The sequence below is a fragment of the Athene noctua genome, chromosome 21 (assembly GCF_965140245.1).
Source record: "Athene noctua chromosome 21, bAthNoc1.hap1.1, whole genome shotgun sequence".
NCBI classification, from domain to species: Eukaryota; Metazoa; Chordata; class Aves; order Strigiformes; family Strigidae; genus Athene; species Athene noctua.
The window spans coordinates 5,221,380-5,234,222 of NC_134057.1; the positions used below are offsets into that span (position 1 = coordinate 5,221,380).

General features: G+C 45.4%; 1 protein-coding gene across 1 annotated transcript in view; it reads right to left on the reverse strand.

The window, feature by feature from the left end:
• Positions 1 to 4,259: 4,259 nt before the first annotated feature.
• COL13A1 (collagen type XIII alpha 1 chain) overlaps positions 4,260 to 12,843 on the reverse strand; it is a 92,513-nt gene continuing 83,929 nt past the window's right edge. The window contains exons 41-43 of the mRNA XM_074924327.1: positions 10,607 to 10,693; positions 5,606 to 5,644; positions 4,260 to 4,650 (exon numbers count right to left, since the gene is read on the reverse strand). Coding sequence (XP_074780428.1) covers positions 4,648 to 4,650; positions 5,606 to 5,644; positions 10,607 to 10,693 — 129 coding nt within the window. The 3' untranslated portion in view covers positions 4,260 to 4,647. The remainder of the gene's footprint in view (positions 4,651 to 5,605; positions 5,645 to 10,606; positions 10,694 to 12,843) is intronic.

Genomic DNA, 12,843 nt, shown 5'->3' on the forward strand with positions numbered 1-12,843 from the left:
AGCAGAGGAATTATTCAGTGAAACCAGATTTTTTTCGGCACTCCGTGTTTTCCTCCTCTGACAAGATATTTCATGCCTTCGAAATCCAGCATAGTTTTCAATTTTTGGCAAAAACCGCATCATTTCTTTATGATTTAACAGGAGAAGAAAGTTTGTGATGAAAAGGTTAAAGATGGAATCATCAACGATACAGGTGAAAGTTTGTCATCTGGTAACCAGAAACGGTAGCAAAAAGTTTTATCATGACCTCTCTGAGCAGCACTCTGGACTGAACATGGGGGGATTTCACTGATTTTTCTTAAGATAATTGTTCAAGAAGGATTTCTTTCTTGAATCAAAGCATTCCCCCCCCGCAGAAATATTGCCTATGTCTTGTACTCATTTATACAGCAGCTGCTGGAAAATGAGCCTAATCCTTCATCTGAAGAGTCTGACCGCAATAGTAGAATGAAGTGAAAATGACCAAAGAAAAAGACTATAAATGGTGTCATTTTCAGACCCTGCCACTGGCCTCTGGGAGAAGACAGACAGCAAAGCAGAAAGCGTTGGCACGCCGAGCTCCTGCAGCCCCGGCAGGCAGCATCTGGGCACCGGTTCCTGGTGTGCAGTTGAAGAATTCTTCCCAAGCTCCAGGGAGGGAACTTACAAAACATCTCCAGCAAATCTTCAGGAAGGTCCTTCCTTCTCCTTTCATTCTGCTGTCAATTCTCAAGCTTCTCCACCCTCAGTCTTGTCTCATTTTTTGGCTATCAGCCAAGGAGTTTGACCCTTGAAGTGGCAGACAAACGGTTTTACATGACAACGGCCAGGCAGAATTAACAGTCATCCACAGCGACAACCACGCAGCTACAGCTTTCAGTAGGGGTGCACCCTGAAACTAAACTGTCAGATTCAGGGTGGTGTAAACCCAGCTTCTGCCCTTTGGGTTTTTCTTGAAATGCAAGGCACTTATGTTTGGGAAGAGCGGCTGACCCCCCAGGTTCACCGATTCACCACCTCTGGTTTATCCCCAGTGGTTGATAAGATTGGATCAATATCAGTGGCTGTAGGAACAGCAATCTCAAACAGTTACCTGATCTACTTCAGTTCAAAAACCCAGGCTGTGGTCTGCAACAGCCACGGGGAATGTTTGTCACCTTTTTCTGACCTTTGTGACAGGTGAACGGTTATCTCACACGTAGTTTTCCCCCATTGCTAGATCAGTTGTCTTTCAACTTCTATACTTTAGTGCAACTGCTGCACGTAACCTCAGGTCCTTTCCCTCTCTCTGTATGTGTGCTGCGGGAGGTGCTGGGTTTTCCTGGCTGCACCAGACACTCAGGACTCAAGGCCCAACAGAGGCAAAGCTTAGAGAGACACCGTAGGATCGCCAAAATACCCCCCCACACTAGGCACCGTCTGTCAGCATTCAGAGTCACCAGCTGAGCTCACAAAAGCCTTTAGGTGTGCCATTAGGTGCCCACTTCCTAGAGAAATCTGTGGGAATTAACTACATCAGTGACCTTGAGAACCAGGTCTAAGCTGAGTTTTCTTCACAGCTGAAGTCTATCAACCCCTTTTGCTAGGATGCAAAAGGAGCTGCTGGTTTGCAGTAAAAAGTAGACGGTAAACAAATTTTCAAGTCAGTAAACTCTCCTCCAGAATACTATTCTTAGAAAGGTTTTTAAATGCTTTTTGCCGAATTAAGTTCCGCTTTTTATGGCTATGCCAAAGGAAGGTAAACAAGTCTCAGGAGGTCAGGAACTCCACTGCCCACAGTAAGCACCTTCAGCATCCAGCAGCTAATTTGAAGCCAAACCAACGCTACAGACAGAATGATCTGAGATAATGAAGAAGAATAAGGTAACAAGGACAAGGGCATGTGTTGACACACTCTGTGTGTGTGTGTGTCTGTTCTGCTGACAGAAAATATCTGACTCTATGGAAATTGTGGCACCAGTGTCTCCTTGGTTTGCACTGGTGTAAGGCAGGAGCATCTCCACTGATACCAAACCAGTTATGTTGGGGCAAAGCTGGAAGTAAAGGCAATCAAACCGCTTTTGCTCAGACTTCCCCTCCTCCCCTGCCTCTTTGCTGACACAAGTCAGGTACTTTCAAGAGTTCTGGCAATTGCATTTCAAGGTCCCCTGTGCCTCAGGCAAAAGCTTGCTTTCTTACAAATACATCGGTCAAAAAACAGCCAAAGAAATAAAACAGATACAGCGTTATCTCGAGATGCCTTTATCTTTCAGTAGCTTCATCAAGACAACAGCCGCGTGCTTTGTTTGCTTTTAGATCAGGCAAACTCAAGCAAAGACAATCCCATGCAGTGCAACCACAAATAACAGTTACAAACCAAAAAGGCACTGCAGACAGCGAAGGGAACAGGAGGCATTGGCAGGTTCTTCTAGGGATCTGTAAGTTTTAGAGGATTAGAGCTAGCATTTTCAGAATGGGCTGAAGCATTCAAGCTCCCTACATTGGGGGCCAAATGCTACAAAACCAGAGTAGAAGTTCACTGCTGCTGCTACTATAACCTTCCAAAACCTACTAAAGACCCTCACTGAGTCTTTATTATGTTTAACAGGTGTGTAATTAAAACACCAGAGTTGTGTGGAGTTAGCTTAAATAAATGCCGTTCCAATTAGCTAAGCTTCACAGCTGCAAAGCCTTACAACACGGAGCTGGGTCTTCTATTAATGAGATATATTACTGAGAAAACAAACAAGAATCCCTTGCTGCTCTGCAGTTCATTTTTCTTCTGTGCCATTTCAGCTCCAGTACCACGAGCATCTCATGAAAAAAAAGAATGCGTGGAAAAGTTTAATCCAAAGGACAACGTTAACATGAGAAGAAATGGCTGTAAATAATCAGGAGTTAGTTTAGGTTGAAAGTTGTAAGGGGTTTCCTAAGGGCGAGAGTGATCTGAGTTGGGAACAGCCTGCAGGTCGGGGAGGCAAGGGACACAGAGCGGTAGAAACCTCACTGGTTTTTAGATGTAGTTCAATAAATTTCTGAAAGGGTGAGGTGACAATTGGATTGCAACAGTCAGGGGCTGGGCTCAGTTCCTTGGGCAGTGCCTGGCGGGCCTTTTCCTCTGCATACAAGGGGCACATCTCTGACTCCATTGTTTTACTCTGACGGTGCTGAGAGGCCGTATGGAAGCAGTTGGGAAAAATAACCATTTAATGGCTTGTAAACAGATGAATTGTTGAGTATGGGGGCTGAATAGCTGAGTATAGGAGGTGGCTGCGGTGGTGGGGACCACCTCAGGTGGCACAGCTGTAGCCAGCAGCTGTTGTGAAAGCAGCCCGTGATCCACACGTACAGCACGCCGGGGTAGAGACTGTCCCGGGACGCTGTGGGAGAGGGTGCTCCACTCCTTTTGTAGCAGCAACATTACGCAAAGAGCAGGACTTCAGTGGATCAGTCTAACTAATGAATTACCACTTGTGCTTCTCTGCTGGGATTTTAAGTACCAATAGCTTCTCTCCATCCCCCTGAAACTTCTGGGTTGCAAACTGTCTGTCCCCCTTACGTGAAGGACCGAGGGAAGAGGATGTCTTTGAGGGAATAGATTTAGGCTTTCACTCCTTTGCTCATTTTCTAAGAAAAGCACATTGTGATGTTCACTTTAGTTTGATAGTGTAATTTTTCTTGATGGGTAGTTTAGACTTGAGGCATTAACGAAGGTAGGTCAAGAAGGATAATTAAGATGTACATGTGTAAATTATAATGACATGCTTTGCAAATTTGCACACGACATTTGCTTAACATTTTAAAAAGCCATGTGGATTGATTTCTCTAATAAACATTCATTAGGATATCATCAAGGTATTCCGCCATATGCTTAATTTTAAATGAGGCTTTAATTAAGCTACTTGCAGGCCTACAATTTAGAAAGATGTTAGAATTTCTTGCCAGCCAGGGCTCGTTGTCATGTGGGCTATTCCAGCTCATAGGAGGTGCTCTATTTTATTTTTATTTTTTATTATTTCCAGCTCATGGGAGGTGCTCTATTTTATCCAGAGGCTAAAATATCTTTGTACATGCTAACTCCACAGCTCCTGGAGAAGGTGTTACCGTTCCTGCACAGCCAAGGAGCAGCCTCTAGAGGGGCTGGTGGGAGGCTGCGCTTGGCTGTCTGAATCTGATCAAGAAACAGACTTTGTTTGGTAATTATTAATCATGGAATCTCTACATTCCCGGTGTAGAGCGGCTACTATGAGGTTTTTCAGCAACACCTTAATTTAGCCACAACAAAATTGTTCATATTTCACTTTAATAAAAATACACAATATTTTGAAATATTCTTGAATGATTCCAGCTTGGAAAATGAAAAGACCTTTAAATCTATACAGGGCAGTTCCTTTGGGCACTTTTAATGCAATAATTTATTAAGTTCTTATATTCATCATGTGTGCACAAATATCATGTAAATATTACAGCTGTACTCCATGACAAAACAAGCATAATGCAGACACAGAATTATACAGAGAACTGACAAACAGGGAAGAAGGGAGATCTAGTATTTTCTGTACAAAAAATATGCAGCTTTTTGATAATTTGTAAAAATGCATAACTTTCAGAATTTCAGAAAAGAACACTGTATAAAAATAAATATTCTATGTACAGTAACACACACAGGCCAGTCCAGGGTTAGAATCATCACTGCAAAAGAAAACATAAACGGGTGTTAGTGACAATTCACTAACAGTTGTTAGTGACAGCTCAGCAGGGGGGAAGGACCCTTTCGTGGGGTGGATGGACAGTGGGACAGCGTTAGGGGAGATGGCTCTGGCATCTCCAGGAGGAAAAGAAATGGTGCTGGATCTCAGCAGAGATTCTTTTCGCTTCCCTGGGCAGCGAGGGTGGGAGGTTCAATCCGGGCTGACTCTCTACCTCCGCTTTCTTCCTATGACCATGGCTTGAGTACTTGGCGTTAGCGCACTCAGCAGGTACTGAAGGTGGGCTAGACCCTGAGGAGTGGCAGAGGGGTCTGCGGGAGCATCAGGAGGAGCCTCCCACAGCAGCTGAACCATCAAACGAAGGGAGAGTGGAGGGGAGAGCTACGTACACCCCCCTTTCAGCGCTGACCCAGAATCGAGCGAACAAGCCCACTCCCTGGGAGCGGGGTCTGCCCCAAGCCCGGCTGCCGGGCCCCCCTCAGCGGGAGCACTGCAGGGCTGGTGCCGAGAGCCCGGCGGGGCGTGCGGGGACACCGAGCTGCAGCTCCTTTACGCTGCTGGAGACAAGGCACGAACCTCTGCCCTGATCCCACCAGCCCCCCTAGTCCGCCCAGGTCACCTGGGGTGTGCCAGCTCCCAGTCGCTGGTGACAGAGTTGACTAGATGGAAATCTAATTTTTGTGCAACTGTTAGAACACTTCAAGGCCAGGCAGCTCACAGGCCACAAATACAATTCTCTCGCTTTTAGCCTATAAAACTAAACAGCAGTGTACAAACATGGGTGAGTTTCACTTGCTGCTTCTCAGGGGTATGGTCCTGAAAATCCCATGCATGCCTCCACACCTCTTTTGCTCTTAGCCAGACTCATTCAAGAACGTCAGCAAGACCTGTAGCACTGCCAGCTCGTCACAGTCACAACATTTCCAGGATTATTTTACCTTATTCCAGCAGCCTTGAACTGGAAGACCATCTTCCCCCTGAAATAAGACGGATGAAATAGCAGTTTAGGACACAGAAGACAGTGCAGAGATTGAGGAAAGAAGACGTGGGTTAACTATTAGAGCTGCAACAAACAGTCTGAACCAGGGCTAGAGGAATAGTCTGAAAGATATTCCTCACCCCTTTGGAGTGACCTGGACTTTTGGCTGACATTACCAGTGTAGCTTGAACCGAGGGTGGGGCTGAAGAGGGGGGCTGCCTGCAGGCTACACAGGAACTTATGTACACCAGGTCTACAGGCTGGATCTCATTCCTCACTGAGGAAGGTGCTTAGCCAGGCTTCCCTGAAGGATGGAGGGAACACAGGAGGTCCCGTTCAGCCAGAAAAACACCGCAGGGAGTTGGCAGTGATAAGGGCGAGATGGCTGGTCCACATCCTCAGGCTTGGCTCCGTAACACTGAGGTTATAAGCAAACCTGAGAGGCAGCACTAACCTTGGGTCCTGAGGGGAGTCTGGGAAAAAAACTCCATTTCCTTTCTGTTAAAGGGTTTGCTTTATCATGTGAGAGATTGCCCCGCTGTCCCCTCTTGCCTCTGAGAAGATACTGCTCCGGGGAAATGAGGAAGGCAAGCAGCTGGGCAGAGCCTGTGCTGGTTGAGGATGTCTCAGATGATTCTCTGAGAGGGGGCTTTTGCCTCAGTAAAGTCAGGGAGATTCCTGCAAAAATCCCCTGGCACTTCTGCAGCCTTGAAGTCTTGGGCTACATGTCCCAAGGTGGGCCTGTGATTTTTTTTTTTTTTTTTTTAATTATTTTTTTGATGTTGAAGAAGGTTGGGTACTTTAAGGGCTATGCTACTAAAAGACTGAAACTACATGGTTGGGAAATGCTTTTGTGAATTACTACCATTAATTTCATCTCAGCACAGCCCTACTTGATGTGAGAAAATAGGAAATTATGTCAATGATCATCTCCTGCTCGAGAGCACCTTAACTCAGATGTACGGAGCTACACCTCTGACACAAGAAATCAAAGACTTCTGCCATGAGTGTGTGTCAGGTTCACGGGCTGTTGCTATTCCCCAGGAAAGCTCAAGAGCAGAGCGTGAACTTGGACAATGCAGGATGCAGGCACATTTCTTCATTCAAATGACTCAGTTCTCACTTCTTCAAGTACTGCATGAGAAATCTGCAGTGCGTGTCATCCCATTAGAGATGGGGAAAGGAAAAAAAAACCCAAACAGAACAGCAAATGCACAGTAATATATTGAGAAATAAACTATTTAAAGGAGATGCACTTCCAAGGGAATGGTGAAATGAACGTTGCCACGATGCTACAACCATATTGCTTTCGGAATGAATATTTTAGCCTGTGGTCTCCTTGTGATATTTCTTCCCCCTCCCTCCCACTATATGGAAATACTGAGTTATGGGTTAATTACTGGGTAAATGGTGACGTTCCCATTGGTACACTGGTGGTGGTAGGAATGACTGGTGTAGTGCATTGCAGGAGAAGGGAAGTTAGGTGTATGAAGGAATGGGAGGCCAGAGAGTTACAGCTTTGGGATCAAAGGAAGACCAGGGTCACAAGGAAGTGTTTGTTGCAGGTGAATTTGCCGAGAACGGAAATGCGACATGCCGATTAGTACCAAGTATCTCTTTCCACATAGCTCAGATTTGTAAAGCATTAGTTCACGGCCTCCATAAGTTACACACATGGATGTGTCAGCTGGATGCTAAGCTTTTAACCTAGTTGGATCAAAAAACATGCTTATTCACGTTCCCAAGCTAGCTTGCATGCCAGAGCACTATATATAAAAAATAAATAATGGGATCTGTATTTCACCAGATCTTCTGGCAAGTTTCCCATAGCAAAAATAGGCATGAAAAGAAGTGTACCTTCTAACATGGCCATGTGGGGTGAATCATAACTGAGAGCAGAGACAAAAAAAGAAAGATAGTCTACCAGGGCACTGGTAGAATCCTTGTGCCTCTGCAATCAGGTGTTTTATTCAGCTAAAACTTACTCCATTGAAACCTGGCTGTTATCAGTGGGAGGCAAAGCACATGGCTCAATGTTTTTTTCTCCTTTGTGGACTGTTCTGGGCAGGTATGATTTCAGCTGTGGAACTGGCAGACATATTTATTTGTATTACCCAGAATTTACAGAGCAGTGACTGAGATGTTACAAGTGGTCACCATTACAGTCACCACCTGCAGGAGAGAGTGGCAGCGCCCAAAGGAGGGAATGATGGAAGGAAGACTAATGGTAGCTCTTCACAAAGGTCAAATAACTAAGGCTTTTAATGACAATTTCAGGGCTAGTTTCCTCAGGAAACTAAGAAAACCTTCCAAACTAAATGTGGTTGTTTGTTGGGTTTTGTTTGGTGTTTTTTTTTTTTTTTCTCTGGGACACATTTTTCCACTAGTTGAACTGATAACCCATCCCTTGTAAATGGCATCAAACACCTTTAAGTGAGCATAAAGCTTGGAATGACCATTCTCAGGCAAACCTAATCATGCCAAATGGGGGTTGGAAGGGCAGGGGAGTACAAGTTTCCATATATTATGGACCTGTTTAGACTGCTGTAGGGAGAAAAATACCTCACCAGAATGCTGCATTTTCAGAAAATTTCAGAGTGAATTAATAGATGTTTAATGGGATACTTAGAAATCAGTTGAGGTTAAGTGTTTCTGAATACCTTTGTCCTACAATAGTTGGGTTAGATGAGGCACTAATACAATAATCATCATTTAATATTTGAGTAAGATGGATATTGGGAACAAGGCAATTTCACATTCAAGTTTTTTGGATACCATTTTGACTTCTGTGGAGAGTCACAAATAGGAATTGTCTATAAGGCACTGAGGGAGATAAGTGTCCAGTTAATATGTTTCACATGGGCTTGTGTACTGGTTTCAGATGGAATAAATTTAATTTTCTTCCTAGTAGCTGGGATAGTGCTGTGTGATTTAGGACGAGAATAATGTAACACCAGTGTTGAAACACCAATGTGTGGTTGAAAGCCAATGGTTTAGTTGTTGCTCAGGAGTGTTTATACTAAGTCAAGGACTCTTCAGCTTCTCACACTGCCCAGCCAGCAGAGGCTGGGGGGGAACAAGAAGCCAGGAGGGGACACAGCCAGGACAGCTGACCCAAACCAGCCAAACGGATATTCCATACTGTATGACATCATGCCCAGTATATGAACTGGGAGGAGTTGGTCAGGGGACACCACAGATCAGGGACTGGCTGGGCATCAGTCAAGCGAGTGATGAACAATTGCATCACTTTTTTGTATATTCTCTTATTATTTTCCTTTCCTTTTCTGTCCTATTAAACTGTCTTTACCTCAACCCACAAGTTTTACTCTGGGGTTTGGTTTTTTTTTTTCTGATTCTCTCCCCATACCACTAGGGGGGGTTGAGAGTGAGCAAGTGGCTGTGTGATGCTTAATAGCCAGCTGGGGTTAAACCATGACAGCTTGCTAAAGGGCTAAGTATTTTTTTTCAGTCATCTTAATGTATAGGGTGACTGAGGGAATACCGAGCAGTTTCAGGTTGTGCTAGCCACATACAAGCACTTAAAAACAGTTAATGAAGGACATGACCATTGCAGCTCCTTGCCAGAAAGCCAGGCCAGTGCAGAGGCAGGTCTTCACACGTTAGTCTACTGAAAGTTCTCAAAGTGAAGGCAAAGGAGGAATTGAAGCAGTTGGAAATAAATTCGCATTCCTACTACATTTTATCTCATGCCACAAAGTAATGCTGACAGCAACTGTGAATCACAGCGTGAAGGCAAGGGCCTGTTTCTGACCACAGCAGCGTGAAGAAGTAGGATGGAGATAGATAAGGAAGGAATTACCAGGTGTTTCTAGGGCATGCAGCTATTCGGAGGTATCGGAAAATAACAACCAAGATACGGAAAGCAAATGAGCATGCAGGAAAGGGAAGGTACGCCATACCAATGGGCATGGGGCATCCAGGCCGTCCAGCCCAGGTAACCCCGGCTCACCCTTCTCGCCTTTAAAACCTCGGAGACCCTGTTTATGAAATCAACCACTATCGTTATTTCAATTAATGCCAGTCACCTCCGTGTCACGGGAGGAGAGGCCGAGTCCCCCACTGGGACTGTCGCAGGACACGCTGCTGCATACCCACAACACAGATGGCCGCTGTCTTCAGTTTTAGTTTTGCCTGCATGATCAGTAGTCGCAGTTTTTTCTGTTTTCTATAATCTACGAGTCAGGAGATACTTCTGTGAGTTAAATCTGAGAGGCTGGGAATGGTGTTTCCTCTGTTCCGAAATCATCCATTCTTCCTATCCTCACTAGCAGCTGGATTTCTAGCTGCGTGATCCACAAGTACTCCTGGGATTTATGACAGTACTACAGATTTTTGGCAGTATTTGCTGCAGCATATGAGTTTAGATGAAAGTGTATACATATCCCTATATTTATTAATTTGTCAAGATTTATAGACGATATATTTTGACAGAAACATAGGCCATTTAAAATAACTGAGATTTACTTTCCCTCTGGGTAATGCAGCTTGAGTGCCCTGTGTCACTCCCAGGTGATCACATCAGCTGGCTGTTATTCCAAGGCAAGAAAAACAGCATTCAGGCTTTGCTGTACGTAGACATGATGACGTTAAACATCTCCAGAGAAGAGCCATAACTAACAGCAAAGGAAACACAGGGCTCTATCCACAAGGGAGAAAGCCCTGGGCTCCCAGCACATGGGGCACCCCCATGTACCCCAAACCTTTGTGAGTTCCGGAAGAGGAAGGAATATAACCATGGTCACTCAACAGCCTGATTGCTCAGAAGATCAGTGGTTCCCCGCTGAAGAAAGCAGCTTTGCCATGGACTGCAGTGGGAACCAGGCTGGGCTTTATCCGAGTGGTGTTCTTTTGCAAGACCATTATTTATGTTATGATTTCCTTCTTTCTTCCCCATCAACAAATCTTAAAACAATACATGTGATGAAACAGAACATACCAACGGACAGGGTGCATCTAATCCAGGCGCTCCTTGGTCTCCCTTATCCCCTTTAGACCCTCTAGAGCCTTTCTTGCCCCTCTCCCCCTGTAAATAATAGTTTAGTCCAAGAGAAAAAGAACACACAAAAGCTTTAGGATCATCCATTTCAAACAAATGTCAGCGATAGTTTAAAAAAAAAGGATAAACATTTAGGAAACATTTTAAAAGAAATCTCCCTTTGAGATGTTAAGTGAAAAACAACTGTGGAGCTGCTGTTACTTAGCTGCATAATCACATTGGCCATTGGTAAAATCCCACCCTGAGAGACTGTAAGGGCTCTGCTTCAAAGGGGTGACAAGGCCTCTGAGCTTTCTGGACAGGCCTGTGGTCAGCCAGCGGAGCACTCCTCCTCCTCCATCGGTACCGTCACCGGGAGATACTGCTCTGGGCTTCCTAGACATGGAGAGCAGTACAACTCAGAGCGAGAGGCACCTTCTGAGGACTGGCTGACCCTAGACACACAGGATGGGCAAACAAACGCTCCTCAGGCCAGCAGCGTGCCACCTCACCTCCATCTCCAGCTGCCGGGGAGGGCCCCTCCTCTGCCCCCAGAGCTCCGGGGCAGCACCTGGATGCCCGGTCCCTCCGGTGTCAGGGTCTGTGGCAGACCCCGAGCAGACTTTCCTGCCGACGGAGGAAGGCACTGCTGGCACAGGTGCCCTGTGTTGATTGTACTTTTCTTACCACTCTGATTTCTCATTCTTAAAGAAACTCACGTTCATGGGAGCGGTTTTAGAAGCTTTCCCTTAAACTGATTAATGAACACTGTTTGCCACCAGGATTGCTAGCTTTTCCTTAAGAGCTGTAGGGTTTTTTCTGTGGATTTTTTTGGGGGGAGGGGGTGTTGTTGTTGGGGTTTTTTTATTTTTATTTTTTAAGATGTATAATTACGTCCATATCCCAGAGCAGCAAAGCTTTACTTTGAACAAGTGTGCTTGCCTGAGTCTTACAGCAGTTTGTGCACCGGGGTGCAGGAAAACAAAACAGGAAAGAGCCAGAGTATGGAGGCAGTACTCGGCCCCAGCAGCCTGCTTGCCCTTTGGGATGCTCTGAGTAGTGCTCCGCCAGAAAAACCTGTTAGTCCTAAGCAGCACTGCCACAGGGCAGCGATCAGTCCCTGGCCCTCATGTTTGGCAGCACAGACCATATCCCAGGAAGGTACAATTCTTACAATGGTTTGATATTACAATTTCTCTGCAGGCTCCAGGTTGAGTTACACCAGAGCCAGGGCAGAAGGGAAACAAATTTAAAAATCATAACCAAAGAGGAGGCTTGCTGTCTTGTGGAAAAGCAGTGTTATGTTAATGAAAGCCAGCCACAAAAGGGGCTGAGGGAATGCCCAGATGCCCCTCCTCACTAAGGGAGGATACATCCCACCCATAGTAGGTCAGCCAAGGCAGGGCATAGCATAAGCACTTGACAGTTGCATCTGTACCAAATCTTTCTGTATAACAGAGGAAATTCTCAAAGCTGCTGAGCATAAAACAGGGAAAGGGGCTGCTGCACAGGGAATACATTTAGGATCTTTGTGGGAAGGGTTAAAGGAATTAAGGGATAAAAACAGACAGCACAGGTTGCTGTTTCTTCTTTAACAAAAACAAACAAAAAATAAGTTAAACCCAAAGCTGGCAAGAGAAATGGATGCGAGAGGAGAGGCAATGCGGAAAAGTCACCCAGAACCAAGCACTGGAACAGAGAGGATAATCCAGGAAAATGCGGCATGGGTTGCTCTGGAGGAAGGAGGAAGGAACCAGGAAGAAAGGCGGAAGAGGAGGAAGGGATAAAGGGGACAAAGGTGGACCTGTAGGAGCGAGGAAGACGCACAAACACACAAGAAAAAAAACACAGGCATTAAAATAACCGTGAGGATATCAGCTTGGTAGGTAGCACAAGTTGAGGGTTTGCACTTTTTCAGCTGGGTTACTCAGAAGGCCATCTGTTCCCATGGCTACCCAGTGCCACATACTGTCTCTGCCTGTGTCCAGGCCCAGCTATGCTGATCCCAACAAAGGGCAGCAGGAGCGTTTCTGGGACTTAAAAAGCACTGCTCTGCCTAAAGTAACAGAGAGGATTTGGGCAAGTTATTTGGGAGCTTAACAAAGTGGATCCTCATGTATAATGAGCTCAACACTGACAATCTTCATATCAAAGTGCTATGCATACTGCTGCTGTCTAAGAGAAAGAGAGGTGTGTTT